This window comes from Passer domesticus, chromosome 1, assembly GCF_036417665.1.
Source record: "Passer domesticus isolate bPasDom1 chromosome 1, bPasDom1.hap1, whole genome shotgun sequence".
NCBI classification, from domain to species: domain Eukaryota; kingdom Metazoa; phylum Chordata; class Aves; order Passeriformes; family Passeridae; genus Passer; species Passer domesticus.
This window is the reverse complement of record NC_087474.1, coordinates 78,830,713-78,851,311: the sequence shown is the minus strand read 5'-3', so window position 1 is coordinate 78,851,311 and position 20,599 is coordinate 78,830,713. Positions and strand designations below refer to the sequence as shown.

The following is a 20,599-nucleotide window of genomic DNA, read 5'->3' as shown; positions in this document are numbered from 1 at the left end:
AAGTCCCTTTCTTTTTTTCTATCTGTCTGTTTCTCAGAGATAAATTCTGTAATACAAACCATAAAAGAAGTAGGTCAGTCACTGCCTTTTTTTAAACTCTCCAAACCACAAAGGAAAGATTGTTCAAAGTAGTGTGGGTTCAAGTTGTTACTAGCCTGTTGCCACAAAAGTGTTTATAGAAATACTTAAGCAGTCACTTTTGTAAAATTCTTCTATGGTATCATTCTTACCATCACTTCACATCCTACTCTGAGGTGATTCAGTTCTTCCACAGGGATGTGGCCTATAGGACATATTTCATTGCACAGTCATGAGTCATAAGAACCTTTGCAGAACCGGCCAGGCACACTATAAATTCATCCTACCCTCCATGTGAACTGCAGAAACCTTGGAGACACCCAGAGCAGCAGTGTTTCTCCCTGCACAAAACAAGGTACTGTAATGACTTCTAGATTCTATTTATTTTACTTATTCTTGGCTGATGTTTCTTAGTTGACAAATAGGAAAAAAGGAAGCAGGTATCTGAACTGGAAACAACTAATGCTTGGGGAAAATAATTAACTAAGATTGCACAGGCAGAGCTTAGAAGATGAAAGTCTTAAAAATATACAGGAAGACAACTTATTGTTCAGAGTTCTATAATTTCTAGAGCTCACTGACTAGCATACATATCACAGCACACTAAGAACCATTGTGTTTGCCTAAGTCTCAGGTAATTTGTTCTTGTACTCTTTAGTGCTTAGAATTATCAGTTTAGCTCCCGGTTTGCAAGCTACTAGGGTCACAAACTATCTTTTATTCTAATGCCGTCCTACACCAACCAAAATAGCTTTTAGTCCCTGACTAGAACCCTCAGCTAAACCTGCAAAGCGAATTAATAATAGCAGCCTTTGTGGTCAGCTGAATACAGAAAGCTTGTATTGCAGAAGAACTGGGAAGCTAGGATCTGGGTTAGTGCTGTGAGACAGGGTTTCAGGACATTTTTAAAAGTCAGAAAGGTAATTCAGGATGCTTAGCATGCAATAGTTGGGGCAGTGATTGCTCAAGTATAGGAAGGAGAGTTTTGTATTGACCTAAAGGAATAATTTGACTGCTCCTCTTACTAGAGTATTTGTTTACTACAGAGATGAGTATCAAAAGGCTCTTGAACAAACTGAAGCATAAAATTTGTCCTGAGAGACAGTTTCTCAGTGGTGTCTAGCCCAGGCTTTGCTGAGTAATCAAAAAGTCAAAATTTGCTATCAACTATCACCCCAAGATGCTGTCAAGGGCAGTGAAATAAATTTGCTGGTGAACAAATATGAAACACAGCTAGAGGCTGGTTCATCCCTAAAAATGATAGCTGCTGCTATCAGTGAAATAGGACATGATAAACTTTGTGACTTCATAATAGTTAATGCTCCTCATTCTTTACATAAGCAATTTTAGAAAGCCTTTTAAGCATAAAAAAGTTCAGAAGAGAAACTGCTAAACAAATAGAAATCATAGTGGTTCATTAATAGCATCTTTTCTGTCTTTCTGTGCAGCTCCAGGACAATGGATACATTGAATAAAGCAAACACAAGCTTTGCTCTTGACTTTTTCAAACAGCAATTGCAGGAAGATGGTGACAAGAATATTTTGTTCTCTCCTTGGAGTATTTCATCTGCCCTGGCTACTGTTTATTTGGGAGCCAAAGGTAACACTGCAGATCAGATGGCAAAGGTGAGTCTGGGCTTCAAAAAGTAGCTGTCTGAAAGGGTTGATTTCTTGGAGTAATGTCCTCCATGCCAGAAATTTGCTGTATTGAAGCAGAGGAAAAGAGTTTTGAGGACTCTCCTCTATAGTTATTTCAAGTTTTACACTTTGCTAAACATAAATCCACATCTACAAGGTTAGAGAAAAACTAAGTTGAGATCACAACCCTTTATTTGGGGTATGTATTTTACAGGCAAAATTACTTACTGACCTTGCCAATCACATTTGTTCAAAGCTCGTAGTGTCATCAGGGGACAGTGAGAACAGTCCCCATGCATGGTTGCTAAACACCTTATGCAGCTACCCAGCTCCTGTTGGAGGAAGGGAGGCTAGTGAGTTTGCTTCTGCTATGGCAGAAGTTGTCCCCCTGCAGTGATGTAACTCCTGATTTATAGGACAAAAGAGACCCAGTAGGGTAAAAAAGGAGTGATCTTATGTTAGGATGAAGCAGAAACAAAACAAAACAAAAGACTCAGCTCTTCTGAAAAGTGTTCCAAGGTTGTTTGCACCCCTTTGTATCCTGGTTAAGGTGAACAAGTCCAGAGAAAGGGATTTAAGGCATGGAACTGCCTGCACAGTTTTCAGGCTTTTTGACACATAGCAGAGCTCCATTAAGACTTCTCCTTCCTAGACTCCATCTGAGGGTAATTGGCTCTTTCCAGGTATTAACAGGTCATCTCAGGGCATAACTCAAAGCAGGCAGATTCCTCAACAAAGGCCAGGTACAAGAGTTTCGCCCTGCAGCCCTCAGCTTAGTTTGCACAAGCCATTTTGTACACATGGGCATTGAGACCTAGACAAAGATTTCATTTTCAGAAAGAAGAATAAAATCTGAGATTGACTGTCCTCATTAATTGTCCCCTTGATGTCACTGAAAAATTTCACTGAAACAGCAAATTTTCTATTGTTGCATTTCTTATTGCTTTTTCCATTATAGGTACTTCACTTCAACCAAGCTGAAGGAGCCAAAAACGTCACCACAACCATAAGAATGCAGGTCTATGCCAGAACAGAAGAGAGTTTATCAAATCGACGTGCATGTTTCCAGAAGGTATCTCAGCCAAGCTGGTGATCAAGCTAAGGGCATGGCCACATTTTCTCCTGTATTTTCCTTCCACACTTGTGTTTGCTTATGTTTGCCTTCTTCAGATTTAGTGTACAAAATTAACTGCAGCATTGTGTGATACCTTCATCTAATGCAACACTTATTGCATGCTTCCCCCTTTTACACAGAATTGCATAATCTAACCTCAAATTTGCAAAATTTAACATTTGATGATCAATAGATCTGATCTTTTTCCTTTAGCTCTGAGGACAGATTTCTTTCTCAAACTATTACTATTCAGCACAGTTACTATTAACTAATTAATTTATAATAAATAGTAATTAATAACTAGTTACTATTAATAGTTACTAACTATTACTAGCTAGCACAGTTCTTACCTCAGAGAGCTAATACCAAGAAAAGAGATGCTCTTCCACACACTTGATTGCAGCATCAAGACAAAGAAAACCAGAACATTAACTTTTCCAGGCTACTTATTCTTGATATGTTTCAGAAATTAGCCTCCATTTCAGTTGAGAAGTTAACAATATAAATTAATGAGTTGGGATTTCTCAAAGTAGACCAGTTGCCTGCAATAAATCTAAGAGAAATGGGAATAGTTTTATTTCTGAGATAAGCCTTTGTCATACTGGCAGGCAATTTGTCCCAATTTGTATGTAATTTAACATAGCAGAACAATACAGAAGAGCAAATGTAATCCCTCTGAGTCTGTAAAGTCTGTAAATTTTTCCTAGTTTACAATTCAAAGATGGTGATATCAAACTCTTCTCCTTGCTCTTTCCGTCATCCTTATTCTTTAAGGGCGTGAGCTGTTTCCCTGCAGTCTGCCCACAAAACCCAACTGCTGCTAGTTTTGATGAATGGATCTGCATCCCACAGCCAAATCCCATGGTGGGAAGATTTATTTTAGAGCTTATGTCAACATCTCATTTGCACTGCATGAACAGGAAAGGGATTGTTCCTCATGAGCAATACTTGTCCTCACTGTAAGAATTACAGAGTGCTATGGCTAGCCTTATGGGTAGTGCTATGGGTTCTAACACTTTGGAGATTTAAGGGTCTGTTCATGCCTCTGACTCTGATATAATGATGAGATTAATATAGCACATGTGCAGATTTTTAATTTACTAATTCACAGCTTCTTCCTTGAGCTCATTTAAGACTCTGAACCCACATTTATTTAAACCTGTCACTTCAATATAGAGAATTTACTGCAATTACTGAAACATAAAAAAACCTCAAACTATAAAATATTAAGAGAGACATTAAGAAATTTAGTGGCAAACCTTCCATGTAACACTACTTTGATAAATTAAGGGAGTGATAGAGCCAAATCTCATGCATTGTTTAAGAATTATTCTCTGCCTTTTGTTTTCTGGATATCCGAAGTTTCACAATATCCACTTATAAACCCTCAAATTTTTACATAATTCAGGCTCTTAACACTTGCATTCCAAGATACCCACACACTGAGTGTCTATGTGTGTCTATACCACACCTGCAACTTCTAATACTTTAAAATTATTTTTTTAATGGGTGTCCACTTTAGAGCACCTCTTCTGTTGTAATATAGGTAACAGTATTCTGAAGAGAAATACTTTACTTGGATCTGTGTGAAGGAAAAAAAACAGGATTTTTACACAACAGATGAATAATGTCCTTTCTATTTCTCTCTCTCCAAGACAGAGATCGGCAAATCAGATAATATCCATCCTGGATTTAAAGCACTCAGCTTTGAAATCAACCAACCCACTAGAAACTACCTACTTAAAAGTGTCAACCAGCTTTATGGAGAAAAATCATTGCCTTTCAGTAAGGTGAGACTTTTATTCAGATTATGCAGTGTCATTTAATCTTCATGATCTACCTATGGCAACATAAGCAATATACTTTTAAATATTTTCGCTACATTTGCAAATTATGTTATTATCCTTAACATTTTCTATTATACTTTTCCTTAGACTTTAGCTTTTTGGGATGCGTATCTAATCTCAGAGTGATTTGTAGATGTAATTAGATGAGAAGGTTTAAATCTAATGTTTCCACTAAAAAATACTTTGTTCCTTTGGGAAAACACTGTGCTTGTGCCCATGCAATTTTCATCTCTGGCTGTAGTAGTACTCATATTGGCAGGCAGCAAACCTAAGTCAGGTGTCTCTATTGCACTGCAGGAATACTTATTTTTAGCCAAGAGATACTACGGTGCGGAGCCACAATCAGTCGACTTTGTGGGAGCAGCAGATGCAATCAGGAGAGACATCAATTCCAGTGTTGAACAACAGACTGAAGGTGAGTTCCAGCCTCTCCTCTCCAAATCAAAAAGGAGTCATTTTGGTTTCTCTTTGCCCAAGGGGGCCACGGCAGGTAAACAATTCACCTCAGAAAGCTAAATCAGACTTTTCCTGAATTACTCATCTACCAACAAGCTCTTACTAAAATTAGTGTCCTCCATCTCGGTGTGTGAGGAATATGGCTTATTCTTCTTTGTAAATCAAGACTACCCCAGTAACTAAATATTTGCAAATAATCTCAAGCTATATGAGTGCTATGGCAGCACTTAAAATTTCCCTGGTTTATATCCCCAGAAACTGTGCCAGCACTTAGACTGAAACAGTGAAACTGCACAGATGTGTGAATGTCCCTCTGTTTTCTCTAGGTAAAATCCAGAATCTGCTGCCTCCTGGATCCGTAGATTCACTCACCAGGCTAGTCCTGATAAATGCACTCTACTTCAAAGGAAATTGGGCAACAAAGTTTGAAGCTGCAGCTACCAGGCAAAGGCCTTTCAGAATAAACATGGTATGGCAATACACTGCCCTGTTTCCTACACTGCAGGTGGAAAAACCTGAAAAAGATGGAGGGAGAGAAGGGGGGGGGTGGGGGTGTGTGGAATCCTGTCACCCTTTAAATCCATGTGGCGGGATAGTTATTTCATTTAAAGCACACAGTGTATTCAGTATATTTATTTCACCACACTTTCAGCACTAAAATTGCACACACCTACCAGGCCTTGAGGCACAAGGAAATTGTCAGAAGGTGACTTCAAAAAAAGACTTCCATTCTCCAAAGACAGGAAAAAAAGTGGGGCATGGGTTAGTTCTTTACATTTTCACTTTTACCATTCAGCAAATCAGAGTGGAATACAGTTTCGTACAATCTGTGTCATCTGAGACAGCTCAGAAAGCATGCCACACCTCCCAGTGCCTTTCCAGTGCCTTGCAAGGATCCTCTGAAGGTCCTGTGTTCTGTGTCCTACCCATAAGGATGTCTCAGACACATTGGGCAGCTTGTGGAGTAAATACAATAAACATCCACTGTGCTACTTTAACTCAATCCTTTTACTGTTCAGAGTACAAATGTAAAACATTTCATTTTATTTGTTGCAGCATACAACTAAATCAGTGCCCATGATGTACCTGAGGGATAAATTTAACTTAAACTACATAGAATCAGTTCAGGCTGATGTTCTTGAGCTTCCATACGTCAATAACGACCTCAGCATGTTCATCCTGCTACCAAGTGACATCTCTGGCTTACAAAAGGTAAAAAACTGAGAACATAAAAAGTAAGAGTGTCGTTATTTACTTACTTTATGCATGTGTGAGGTAAAAGACCAGGCTGTAGTCATGCTTGTGGAAGGAGTATACTGATCAGGCTCAAGGTAAAGCAAATCCCAAATCTGGTCTGGTACTGTGAGCTTGAAGCTCTTGAAGCTCAGACTAGATTTCTTAGTCTTGAAATCCAGCCAACCAATGTCTGTGGTTGCCAAAGTTCACAAGTCCTGGAAACAGGTAACCCAAACCCCATAAGACTGACTCTTTTCCAGCAGAACAAAAATGAGGACACAAAACCAGCCTTGCTAGATCCACTGTCCACACCAAATCAGACAGATAAGATTTCATTCTGGAAAAATCCCACCAAAAATTGGGCAGCTTCTATTATGTTCCAGGATGTCCAGAACTAATATGTATGGACACTGCCACCTTCTGTAAAAAGCCTGATTCTGCTTTTGGACAACAAACCCTTAAGAAATTTTCATTTTTAAGATGTTGTGGGGGGGGGGCAAGGGAAAGCTCTTTTCAGTGAATTCTAAAATGTGGGGAAGACAGCCCTGGGAACAGAAGAACAACCAGATGATTGTAGCTGTGCTATATTCCCTGACAGTTACTGAGAACATTTCAAATATTGCATTGATATACCATAGAACAACAGTCTCCTTTAGTTAAAAAGATCTCCAAACTGCTGTTACATTACTGTTTTCCTTGTACTCTTAAAACCTCTTGAAAAGTTATCCATTTAAAAGAAGAAATAGCACATAGGGCACAGGTTTTTGAACATTTCTTAATTTTCTAATTTTCCTTTTACTTACTGCAGCTAGAAAGAGAATTGACTTTTGAAAACTTGTCTACATGGACAAATCCAGAACTAATGGAGAAAATGAACATGGAAGTTTATCTGCCCAGGTTCACATTAGAAGAGAAATATGACCTCAAGTCTACTTTGAGCAGGATGGGGATACAAGATGCCTTCACAGAAGGTCAAGCTGATTTCACAGCAATGTCCAAGACTGGTGATCTGTTTTTGTCACAAGTTTTCCACAAGTGTTACCTGGAAGTCAATGAAGAAGGCACAGAGGCAGCAGCTGCCAGTTCAGCAACACTGGCATCACGAAGTCTTGGTGCTACTGTTATCTTTTTGGCAGATCACCCTTTCCTCTTCTTTATCAGGCACAACAAGACCAAGACTATTCTCTTCTTGGGAAGGTTTTCTTCCCCCTAAAAACCCGATTACTAAACAGGTTATTGCAACAAGAAAAATGAACTAAATACACACCACAAGGAACATCTCAATAACCAGTGCACTTCTCAATTTTCCTGTACTGTTGACAAATCTCTCAATGTTAGAGGAGAGTATTTATGAAAAATAACCTCAAATTTATGCCTCTGGCTCATTTTCCTGGCCAAATAACCCCAAAATGCTAGCACTACACGCTAAGTACCAAACTGTGCAAAGAAGAACATTACTGTGTTTTTTAGCACTTTCTGAACTAGAACTTCCACAATTCAGAACAGACTGATCTGAGCTCAACCAGTAATATTAAATTTTGGTACCTAAGAAGACGAAAACCCAGGAATATCTCCTTTCAGAATGCTGCTGCATCTCCATTGGTTTCAGCTCATGCTGATCCCTAAGGCAGGCTTCTCACCCGCCTTCTTGTCAGTTTTTTACCAGCTCTGCACTCTGGCAGAACTGGCAATGAAATAAACCTGCAAAATCTCCTTTGTTCCTGATACTGGTGCTTCTTTTTTTGCTCGAAAAGGTGTTAACACATGTACTTCTAATATCTGTCCCACAGCAATTGGAAAATATTTAACAACACTATAAAACTAGGAAAATAAAACAAATGTGCCTCACAACCTTCTCCTTTGTAAACTTTCACCCTTACAACACTCACAACAATATTTCCAGCTTAGCACGGTACCGCTTTGCTTTCATTTTACTTTGCCACTTATTCACCGGTTTGAGACAAGATCAAATGGGAGAACCAAGTCTAAAGCTAATACAAGTAATACTAATGGCCATAAGCACTTTCTGGAAGATGAATGTAAATCTCCCAGGTCATATTTACTCTTGTCACTGCTCTTTCTCCTAAGAGAGTGTCTCGATCAGTCATGCATGTTTGTAGGGAATGCTCCTGACTATATGAATTCACAACAGACAGCAAAGGACCAGGTTTCTTAATGGACTTGCACACAGCAACAGCATCTTGCTACAAACACATTTTCTGGAAACAGCAGAACTCCACTTTCCTGGCAGAGACTGCTGACTGTCCCTGCATTCCTTCTCTTTTCATTCAATTGGTCAGCAGTTCCCAGGGTCCCTGCTGGCTCTGCTTCCCAAATGGGAAGGAACACAGGAAAAGCATTATGAAGCACATGCTTTATTCTACCCTTATAGGGCCCCAAGAGAAATGCCTTCTGCTTGTCTCAGTTGTGAAACATGACACTGTATCCCTGTGCATGCAGGTCCAATTCTGCCATGCCCTCCTTCACCTCATGGAAGAGCAGCATGTCCACATAGATAAGCCTCTTAAGCACTTCCTGATATGCCTTGGGAATAAAGAGAGAAAAGCCACACCTGGAAGGCCAAGGAGGAACAAAACTATGACAACATGAACATAAACGCAGGCCTTTAAAGTCAGTGGAAATGTGAGTCAACTTTTCTCTCTCCTTCATGATTTTAAGCATGGTTGCAAAGATGACACGGTTGATGTCCTTTTGGCAGTGCTATATCATTACTGAGTGGCAGCGGCCACAACACATGAAAAGTGAGTTGTACATTAGGGAACAACCTTTTCCCAGGGTGACCAGCAGTGCTGGAATTGTTGTGGAATCCTCATCCTTGGAAGGGCTATCGCTAACCTTATCTACTCATGGCCCTGCTCCAAGCAGGAGGTTGATCACTGGCTGCCCCTTTCAATTAATGTCTGTGATTTTTTTTCTCTCTTGTCAAAAGCCACTCTGCCTTGCCATCTCCCTTTCTCACTCTGGATGGCATCCTCACATCTTGACTAGCAAAGGCAACTACCTTGCTCATAGCATATATCTTTGGGAATTGGGAGTCTCCTGGCTTGGGCTTTCTCACCACCTAACCATTCAGTTGACTTTTCTCCTATCCAGATTTCTGGAGGACTTGCTCACCATACTAAAACTAGCACTTGTTTAATTTCTGGCATTTCTTCACTGCCTTGCACAACACTGATTTTTGACATTTTTTAAAATTCTTGACCCATTGTATTCCTGTAATCAGGCTTGCAGTAAAATGCTTAGCAAACAGCACAATTTCCTTCCTTTCCTGCACCTTCCGCTGCCCTCTAGAGTCTTAGAGTTGTCACCACCTTGTTCTTCTTCCATCACTGTCTCTCTTCTGGGACTTCAAAGTGACAGCTCTTGTGCCACGTTTACCTCTCTTGTTTCTCTCTGACTTTGCTTGAGCTCTCCCAGCAGGGTTATTTCAATTCTTGCCCTCCTCCTTGCTGTGAAGGAACTCAGGGTTTTGCAGTGTTTGTCTCAAATTATTCCCAGCCATGACTGCAATGAGATTTCTACACCAACACAACCAGTGGAGTGTCCATCCCTTGTCCTCCTTCACAGTTTTGCCTCTGTCTGTGCTCCTAATGATCTTCAGTCTGAAGCTGGGCTCCCAGTCTCCAATTCAATCACTAAACTTAGTGTTTTATGCTGAGGTTCTGCATTTGAAACTCAGAAGTCACAGGGAGCAGAAACAGACCCTCAATATATATTTAAATAAATAAAATAAATTCTTAGTCCAGAAACTAAAACCAAGTATTGTGCAACCATTTAAAAAGTAATTTATTTTAAACAACACAACAGTTATCTCCACAACACCAGAAAACTTTTGGAATCAGCAATTTGCTTTGTTATCCTGTCAGTAGGCTATTGTGGTGCAACAACAGACTTGAGATTTTAATTCCATTATCCTTTTGAAATCTCTAAACCTGAAAAGTGACCAGGTCAACAAAAAATTTTGTAAGATCTTTTGGGGATGTGGTAGACAGGAACTTTGGGTAGGTGGAAACAACCTGGATGTAGATAAAAAGGAAAGGGAGGGGCAAGCAGTACTGTGCTGCCCAATTTAAAAATTGCTTAACACACAAACGCAGGACCTGACTGAGGACAAGAACTACGTCTTCTCTCTCACGGGATTAAAGGTAAATATTTAAATAATTTTAAGTAAATTTTATGGTGTTTTTAAAAATCAATGTGTGCCATGTGTGACTGTATGGATAAATGATAATATACCTGTGTTATAGTGCATTATTCTTGCCTTGTGTTTTTGTAAATGTCAACCATTAGAGAAAATAATGCTGTAAACCTACAGAAAACTGCTAATTTGGGGCAGAATTATTCACAAGCGGAAAAGTTTTCTTAGGGCAGCGACTGCATTACAAGTAAAATCTTCATTTTGATAAAAGAATTTCGTACTTCAGGTGAAGGCACAGCACTGCACATTATCAGGCCAGAGACACAGAGGAGTATTTATTAGCTGAAAGCAGAAATTCCCATCCTGATGCTCTCTTGGTTGTGTTCTCCAAGGAAAGAAAATCACTCTGTGGTACAGACATGGTCCTGAGGGCATACTGACTGCCAGAAAGAATGTAGCTTTTGGAAACCAAACACTTCATAAATATCTGCAGAATTCAGAGACTGACCCACAATTTCTGCTGCTTCATTCCATAGATACAATTACAACAACAATAATCGAAACATTTCTAGTCTCTTGAGTGGTAAATTACATGAGGCATCTATTACTGGGTAGATATCTTAAAGCCTGGAGCACTCATAACCTCAAGGCATCTGGCAGTTTCTGGGGAAAACAAAATTGCTGGAACATACAGAAGGGGTGGTCGATACACACAATGAATAAACTGCATAAAACTAAATGGAAACAACAGCTTTGCTGTCCATGAAACTACTCAGAATAGGTTGCTGGCCAAGAAAAGCAAATGAGCCTAAAAATTACGCCTAAATCCTTTTGCAGTATCAGCTGTCAATTCTATACAGATCCAAATGTAGTAGTGGGAAAATCAAACAAACTCAAATATTGTGAAACAATGCACTAAAAATGCATATAAATTCCCATGGGAATGTTGCTTTGATAAATCATTAGTTAAGGACAAAAAAGAAAAGAAATACAGAGGATACAAATCTGCACATCTTTGGAAATCAAAGGCAGAAATAATCACAAAGAAAACTGCAGCTGTAGAGGGAAAAAACCTAAAATAAACTGGTGCTCCTAACAGGTGGCAAACAGTATCTGTATGGAAGATAAACATACAACTATGCTATTAGTTTTAGTGGTTTAAATGGACTGTCTTGCACATGCGACATTTCTCACTAATGGGTACTGTGTACAAAAATGTAAACACTCAAAGAGTACAATTCTCTCTGTTGCCTCTTTCCAGGTTGTAAAAATGGAAGTGGTCTCCACATCAGTTGGCAACTTTACCATTGATCTTTTCAACAAGCTGAATGAGAACAACAAGGGAAAAAACATTTTCTTCTCCCCTTGGAGCATATCAGCTGCTCTGGCTCTGACATACCTGGGAGCAAAAGGAACTACAGCAACTGAGATGGCAGAGGTAGGTTACTTTTGTACTATTATCCTGGGGAGAACCATTTGGATTTGCACAAACACATTCCTGTTGTTGGGAGAAACAGCTGTGGAAGGGAGTTCCGCCTTGCAGCACGTAGATAAGAGCACAGTGTTGGTGGTCTCAGAGGGGAATGGTGCAACTCATTGTTATTCCATGGGCTTTATTGTCACTACAGCTTCAGCATCCCTTTGATTAGTCATCTAAGCAGCAGATAGCACAGCAAGTTATCACAAGGAGAGAAACATGACAACCATTTGAACCTCATCTAACTTTAAGTCTCACAAGGTCCTTCATGCCTATTTCTTATCTTTGAAAACTCTGCTTGCAGGTCCTTCATTTCACTGTGGGAGCAGGAGCTGAAGCTTCTTCTTCTTCTGTGGTCAGACCTTCTCGGGGGAGACCAAAGAGAAGAAAACTGGTATCTATTTGCACTAAAATTCCATTATAAAGACCCTGCAGAATCAAAATGTCCAGATACAGCTTTAGGAGTCCAGCATTTATTGTCTGCACTCCTCTTTAAAGTACAAACCCTAGCCATTCTTCACAACAGGATGATGTTCAGTTCCTTTCATTCACTCAGACTCTCAGAAGCTGAAAGGATGAGTCACTGGGATAGTCTGGAAGGTTTGTTATATGACAATTCAGTTAATCCACTCATGGACAGAGCTCTGCAAATTTGCAGAGATGGTAAACTTGGGAAAATAAAAAGTCAGGAAGAGGAACCCAAATCCCTCTCCTATGTACATTGCTTAGCATGTTTTGAAAGCTTCATGCCAAAATGAAATTGCTGAATGTTTGGTTTCTTTTTCCAAGGATCCTGAGAACAAGCAAGCTGCAGATATCCATTCTGGCTTCAAGAAGCTCCTGACTGCCATCAACAAACCCAGAAGCACCTACTCTCTGAAAAGTGCCAACCGCATTTACGTGGACAAAACCTTCCCATTATTGCCTGTAAGTTAAATCTCAGGGAAGAGGAAGAAAAGGTGAAAAAATATTTCTCTTTTTAATTACTTGCCATTAATAGAACAGGTTGGAAGCTGACCTTCAATACTGCGAATAGGAGCTTGGGACTTAGTGATAACCCTAACTGGAAAACACCAGTCAGTCTGCTCACAAAATTTGAGGATGCATTGCCCTTTGACTATATTGTAGGGCTTCCCTTACATGAAATGTGCATTTAGTATTGGAACTCCCAATATACAAAATTGTAAATGAGAAATTAAAATAAGCACATCCACAGGATGTGCGCAGCCTTCATCACTTCTCCAGATAAATCTTGGAACAAAAGATGTGAAACTTCTGTTCTTTGGTTATTTCTTAATTGTTAACCCACAGTCCAGCACAAAGCAACAAGCAAGATCCTACAGTCCTCTAGGTCCCAGAATCTATCAAGTATAAGAGCTAACAACTTCCTTTTGGAACTAAAAATAGTATATTTCTCTAGTACAGAACTTTTTTACTCATTTTTTTATTATTTTTCAGACATACATACAGCTCAGTAAGAACTACTACAAAGCAGAGCCACAGAAGGTTAACTTTAGGACAGCACCAGAACAGTCAGGAAAGGAAATCAACACTTGGGTTGAAAAACAAACTGAGGGTAAGCTGGGCTCAACCCCAACACCTTTGCTCTCCCACAAAGTCAGTCTGCCGTTTCTTTGGCCAGGTGCCTTTGCTTCCCCAGGTGCTACTGCAGCAGCCAGGTCATGCCTTCTGATGTGGAGGTGGGCACTGAGCAGAGATATGGTGGGAGGGCAGAGAAAGAGCAGCACACTTAAGCAGCTTCAAAGATCTGATCTGGACCTCACTGAGCTCCCTGAGGAGATTCCCATTGACTGCACTGTGCTCTGAAGCAGCTGGTCTGCAGCACGAACGTACCCTGGTGCTGCACCCAGGCACCACTGGCAGAGCAGACAGAGGAGAGAGACACCTCTGCCTACCAGAGTGCTCCAGGGCAGGGGGGTATGCCTGCCTTGCTGGACCACTCTGCACTGGGCAGAGGGGCTCTTCCTTCTACCTGGTGCAAGCAGTCAGTGAGGCTTTCTGCTTCTAGCTGCTTGCATGAAGCTGAGACAGTTTTGGAAGATGGAGTAAATCCCTGTCAGTCAGGAGGACAGGTCAGGAAACAGCTTTGGAGAGTGTAAAGAATTGCATTGATTTATCTCAGGGGAGCATTTTAGGGAGCAGGGCATTGAGGCATGGACTTTTTACTAAGAAGCTGAACTGAGAGAAAAACTGGTCAAAATGTCCTCACTGTGCTATGCTGGAACGAAACCTGATTCTTGTGCTTTCAAAAGGCAAAATCAAGAATTTGCTGGGTCCACAAGATGTGACAAACTCCACCAAGCTGATCCTGATAAATGCCATTTACTTCAAGGCAGAATGGGAAGTGAAATTTAAGGCAGAAGATACAGAGCTGCAACCTTTCCGACTGAGCAAGGTAAGTTCCTCCTTCTTACTGTAAACAACCTGGCCACAACAGCTATTACTGAAATCTTTCCATTTCATAAGTCTTTTAGGTAGCCCTGTGGTAACTAGACCCTGTGAAAAGCTGTTTGCAGCAAAATCTGTCAGTTCTCAGCTCACTGAAACAGTAGGATGTGCTCAGGTAAATGTTAGTGAGATCCAGGTAACAGCTACTGCTTCCAAAATCACTACAGGTATTTAAAACTTTTCAGTAAAGCAGTGCTAAAATTGACTAAATTGTAAAAACATGATTTTGAGAGTCCAGGCTTCATGGATAGGAGCTACACGGCATGTCATGGATGAGTACAGCACCAGGCCTCTGCACTGGGCAGCCAGGCTGGGCACAATCATTCCTGCTCAAACACAGCTGCAACAGGGTGCCCTGAACTAGTGCATGGCTGTGTGAAGCTAGAAGCAATGTCAATGGCATGTATCCAGAAGAGATGTTAATGAATTTAATGTTAAAGAACTCTGTGCAACGTCCACAAAGTGTACCTTCTGCCCTATGATTAGCATGTACAAATGGTCTGCTTCTTTGAATGAAGGTATACAGATGTTAATAGAAGTTACATATTCCCTGACAATGTGACTGCTTCCCAGGAACTCCTCTCATCATGAGCCCTTTTGCTCTGACACTAGTGTTATCTTTTGTCAAGCAATCAGTGGATCACCTTTTGTCTCCTCAGAGAGAGGAGACCACTGATAAGCTGCACAACACTCATCCCCTTAAACCACAGCTGTTTTTCTGCCAGAGTCTTGCCCTGCTCCATGCCCCTAATCCTTGCAGACATTTCTAACTCTCTTCCTCCTTAGGCATTTTTTGGGGAGAAAAGAAAAATATCTCTATTCAGCCCCCTACAAAAGCTTTGGGACAGACACCAAGACAAGCAATGTTGTCCAGTCAAGAAAAGCTTTGGAAAATGGATGACAAATCACTGTTTTAAAAGTTTATAAAACCTCCTCTCCCTGCACTGCACTGAGACATCATCACCCTTCCATTCAATGAATGATTTCTTACATATAAAAAATACTTTCCAGAACAAGACCAAGCCTGTAAAGATGATGTACATGAGAGAAACATTTCCAGTTCTCATCATGGAAACAATGAATTTCAAAATGATTGAGCTGCCATATGTGAAACGTGAACTCAGTATGTTCATCATCCTTCCTGATGACATCAAAGACAACACTACGGGTCTCGAACAGGTACAACTAATTTTGTATTAGTGCTCAGTCATTAAAAAAAAGAAGGGCAGGCTGAAAATAATATCTGCCTTTCTGAGGATGTGCTCTCATGCTGTTTGACCTCCTCCACCAGCTGAATTAATTTTCTTTAATACTTATCTAATCCCAATAGAGTTCTTCCCTAAGAGTGCCCTTAGTTTGGCAGGAACTGAAGACAGGCACCATTGTGCATAATCAGATGCTCAGCTCTTCAAGAGCCCCCTTGACTGACACCCAATTTTACATGATCTGTAAGGGTTAAATCTCCCTTCCTCGCACGTTCAGGAGAGACACCACAACACAAGAATTCACAGGTTGTTCCTGAGTTGACTCCTTTTCTCCAGGGCCTGGAAGTCTACTTCCATATTGTTCTCACTCTTCCCCGCCCTTCCCCCTCCCACCATTTCTCTGCTCGATGAAAAACTAGGATTTTGGTGAGACTGCATTTGCTACAATAATGAGATCTGCTACTGTAATTACTACAATTCCAAAATTGTTAAATTCTTGGAGTCTATACCATTCATTGCTTTCCTCCATTTGATCTGAGCTGAACCCTGGTGGCACAGTGTCCAGGATACAGAAAGACTTTGTGGAAGCACTTTGTTTCAAAGCTGCCAAGGAAATATGTGCAAATATTTTTAACACCTGTTTTTATAGAACTGGACCAAACCATGTGCCACACAGCAATTTTAGTCACATCAGGACTAAATTAAAAGAGAGGAAAGAAGTACCATGGGCAGCTGTTGAACACCCTTCCCATCTCTCTTTTGCAATGAATTTGGAAAGGGCACTGCACAAAACTTTGCAGCATTAAGATTCAAATACTTGTTGTGCACCTTGTCTCTGATCATTAATTAAACCAATTTCCATTTAATGCTTTCAGCTAAATGTTACATTTGCTATTTAAAATGTTAATTCATTACAATGACATAAAATTGATCAATTAATAGTTAATTAATTGTTTTTCTCTGCAAACACCAAATTCCTTCTCTTTCTAAAATGATAGCTGGAAAGGGAACTGACATATGGGAAGCTGTCAGAATGGACTGATTCCAAGAAGATGACCGAGACTCTTGTGGATCTGTACCTACCTAAATTCAAAATGGAAGAGAAATATGACCTCAGCGATAATCTGATCAGGATGGGAATGCGCACTGCCTTCAGCAGCAATGCTGACTTCAGTGGAATGACAGAGAAGGACAAAGTGATGATCTCCAAAGTTTTCCACAAGTCTTTTGTTGCAGTTGATGAGAAGGGCACTGAGGCAGCTGCTGCTACTGCTGTCATTATAGAACTAACAAGTGCACGTGTTAGTCATGCTCTGAAATTTAAGGTTGATCACCCTTTCTACTTCTTCATCAGACACAACCAGTCCAAGAGCATCCTCTTTTTTGGTAGATTCTGCTCTCCTCTAGAATGAATTATTACTTGCTCTCCAACAGCAACCAAGGTTCACTGTTCAATGCAAAAAATGTGAACTAAAGGTACTAAAATCTCAACTTTAAGCTATGTAGCCACCCGTACTGAAGTCCCTGTTCTTTTCATTCTACCCAACCCCCTCAAAGAAGGCAGCAAACAGAAAACATCCTGTGTCACCAAAGGAACACACCTCTACTGCTTCTTTCTATTGTCCTAATGAGACAGTCCTAAACAGGAAAAAAAACCACAGAATTTTGCTTGCTTTTATCAAATCTGTTCTTCTGGTTTTGTTGTCTAAAAGTAAGGTGGAATCATAAAAGCTCTCTGCACACAGGCCATCATCTAGCCCTATGTCAAATGCTGACTTCAAGGGAAATGCAGTTCATTCTCTTGACTCTCACAGAGAGGAAAAAGAACCCCAAAAACAACCCACAAACTTGTAAAAATCTGTATGCTCTCTTTTGCTCTCTTTTCCTCACTGGGAAATCTGCATTTGTATTACAATGCTATTTCATAACCTTAATTTCAAATTTCAATGACTGTTGGAAATAAACAAAATTTAATACAAATCCAGAATAATCTCAGAATGCCCCTTACCATCCCTTGCCTCACCTCATGTATATAGGCACATCACATTCATTCTTTCCTTCTCTTTCAGCTTCCTAAAAAAGTAAGGCTGTGAGGGAAAATTGTCCAACCCTCAACATTAAATTGCTGACTTCTAATCACATTTTTTCCTCATTTTTCTAAATTTTTTAGTTTAAGGTTGCTGAGATTTCCAACCAGCAAAAATGATAAGAAAACTATTAGCAACATGCCTTCTTGCCATCTTTTATTGATATGCAATCTAAATCTATTAGAATTTAGGTCTGCTTCCTCTTTTTAATTTTACTTAATTATACCTGTTTTCTGGTTAATACCTGCAAAGCTTCCTTGCCACCTGTAATATTGACCAGTGTTTGATTTGTAGCTTATGAGTGCATCTCAGCAAAAATATTCGTGGTATTGACAGAAACCCAGTGAAATTTTCATTTTGATTGATGCCTTACTTATTATTTTACCATGAGCTGCATTTAAAAAATAAAGAAACTTGACTTTGAGTTTGTGTTATTCAAGACACTGAGTTACTTGGTTCTCTTACGCATCCTGAACTCTGCACAGCTGGAGCGTGTTTCCTTTCTTGTCATTCCAAATCATCCACCACACCATCCCAATTGACAAAGCTGAAAAACTTCAACACACTTGTGTCTTATTTTCACTAGGTTTCAAATAGGCCTCCTCCAAACACTGTTATTCTGCATGTCATCCTAGGCATTTACAAACATACCTTTCACAACACATAGAAATAAGGAGTCTGACCAGAGGCTATGGTGCAGAATAACACCTTCCAAATATCCTTTTTGACCATGTTCAAGAGTGAACAAGCAATGTGAAAAAAATGAACCCTCCACACACACCTCTTACCCATGTACAATAACGAACAAGCCATGCTGTACTGGCAGCATCAGGTCCCTCTGACAGCTTGGGAGGGCAGCAGTTGTGCTATCCCTGTGGCCATAAGGAATAGCATAACATTTTGCAGCCATTGTGGTAGTCCAATTATGTGTCAGAGAACATTATGTAACAAAACAGGAGGGAGGTACCATAAAAGCATTTACTCTCAACAAAATTCCACCTATAATTACAACTTTTTCACCTCCCCAGAAGGTATTCTATTTGGAAATACATCTCCCTTCAACAAAGTATATCCACATCTTCTTCCCTGTACAAAATACTGCTTCTAAAATTAGTGCCCTCCCTTGCCTGTAAGTCACAGCTCAGGATTTAGTTGTCTGTCCCTCAGGGCCTACCCTAATGCAGCCCAGAAGTGTGCTATTGACTTGGCTTTACTGAGAAGTTTGTTCTTTAGGTGTGGAAGAACATGTAAGTGAAGGCTGTGAAAAACAAGAGTGAAAACAGAACCTTTAAGGCTCTCTCTCACTACAGCAGAGTGACTGCCAGCTGGTGAGAGATGCAAAAGGTCAAACAGGCTACATTGGCTACCAAGCCACTCCCAGTCTCAGCTTTCCTTGAAGAGTGCACATTCCAGTGTATGACCTGGAATACAAGTGAAAAGTGTGAAAGAGAAGAAAAGGAACCTATGCAGGGCTACACAGCTCATCTACTGCAAGCAACACTGGAGATGCTTCATTTGTACTTCCCTGCATTATTGTCATGGTAACCAGCATCTGGCTCAGGTCAGGCTAACCCTTCCAGAAACAGAATTGTCAGGGTAGAAGTGGCTGTTTGAGATCATCTGGTCCCACCCACTATGTAAACAGGCTAAACTGATGCTGGTTGCACAGGCCAATTTCCAATTGGATTCTGAATACCTGTCTCCACCAATGGAGGATACATAAACTCTCTCGGCAACCCATGCTGGTGTTTGACCACCCTCATAAGTGACCATCTTCATCCACTCTTATGTTCAGATTGAACTTCATGTTTTCAGCCTGTGCCCATTGCCTCTTGTCACTTGTTGTGGTTTGACACTGGCCAAATGCCAGGCACCCACAAAAGTTGCTCACTCACCCTCCCCTGCCACAGTTTGGCAGAGAAATGGGAAAAAAAAATTGACAAAGGGTTCATGAATTGAGATAAGGACTGCAAAAAAAACCTCCAAGGGCAAAACAGGCTTGGCTTAGAGGTACAAAGTGAATTTATTACAAACCAAATTAGAGGAGGATAACAGGAAATAAAATAAGCCCTTAAAACACCATTTCTTCTTCCACCCCCCCTCTCCTTCCCATCAACAGTGCAGGGAGACAGGGCATGGGGGTTTTGGCCAGTTCATCACCCGGGGTTTTCTTCTGCTGCTCAGGGACAGGAGCCCTCCCCTGTGAGACCATGGGGTCCCTCCCACAGGAGACAGTTCTCTGTGAACTTCTCCTACATGGGTCCACTCTCACAAGCAGAAGTCCTCCCAAACCTGCTGTGGTGTGTCATCCTTCCATGGGGTGCAGTCCTCCAAGGCCAGGCTGCTCCTGCCTGGAAGCAGGGCCCCCTCTCTCCACTGAGTCTCCCACTGGATCACAGCCTCCTCCAGGCATTCACCCACTCCTGCATGAGCACCTCCCCCACAGGCTGCAGGCGGATCTCTGCATCCCCCATGGGTCCCCATGGGCTGCAGGGGCACAGCTGCTTCACCCTGGTCTCACCACAGCCTGCAGGGGAATCTCAGCTCCATCACCTGGAGCACCTCCTCCCCCTCCTTCTCCACTGACCTTGGTGTCTCCATGTTGTTTCCCTCACATGTTCTCACCTCCTCCTCTCCTCTGGTTAGAAAAAAACTGTGTGCACTTTGTTTTGATTTTCTTCTCAAATATGTTATCACAGAGGCGTTACCAACCTCTCTCAGCTTTGGCCAGCAGCATGTCCATCTTCAGAGCCATCAGGGAATGGCTCTGTTGGACATGGTGGAAGCTTCTGGCAGCTTCTCACAGGAACCACCTCTGTGGCCCCCTTGCTAC

General features: G+C 40.9%; 2 protein-coding genes across 2 annotated transcripts; both read left to right on the top strand.

Annotated features, from left to right (window-relative positions):
- Positions 1-8,083, top strand: LOC135304358 (serpin B10-like). The gene is made up of 8 exons (XM_064426673.1): positions 1-433; positions 1,527-1,704; positions 2,675-2,788; positions 4,486-4,620; positions 4,975-5,092; positions 5,460-5,602; positions 6,190-6,345; positions 7,178-8,083. The coding sequence occupies exons 2-8, from the start codon at positions 1,537-1,539 to the stop codon at positions 7,580-7,582; spliced, it is 1,239 nt and encodes a 412-aa protein (XP_064282743.1). The 5' UTR covers positions 1-433; positions 1,527-1,536; the 3' UTR covers positions 7,583-8,083.
- A 2,350-nt stretch (positions 8,084-10,433) lies between these two features.
- Positions 10,434-18,145, top strand: LOC135304364 (heterochromatin-associated protein MENT-like). Its single transcript, XM_064426684.1, has 8 exons — positions 10,434-10,535; positions 11,790-11,966; positions 12,310-12,399; positions 12,795-12,932; positions 13,464-13,581; positions 14,279-14,421; positions 15,486-15,653; positions 16,678-18,145. The coding sequence occupies exons 2-8, from the start codon at positions 11,799-11,801 to the stop codon at positions 17,089-17,091; spliced, it is 1,239 nt and encodes a 412-aa protein (XP_064282754.1). The 5' UTR covers positions 10,434-10,535; positions 11,790-11,798; the 3' UTR covers positions 17,092-18,145.
- The last annotated feature ends 2,454 nt before the right edge of the window (positions 18,146-20,599 follow it).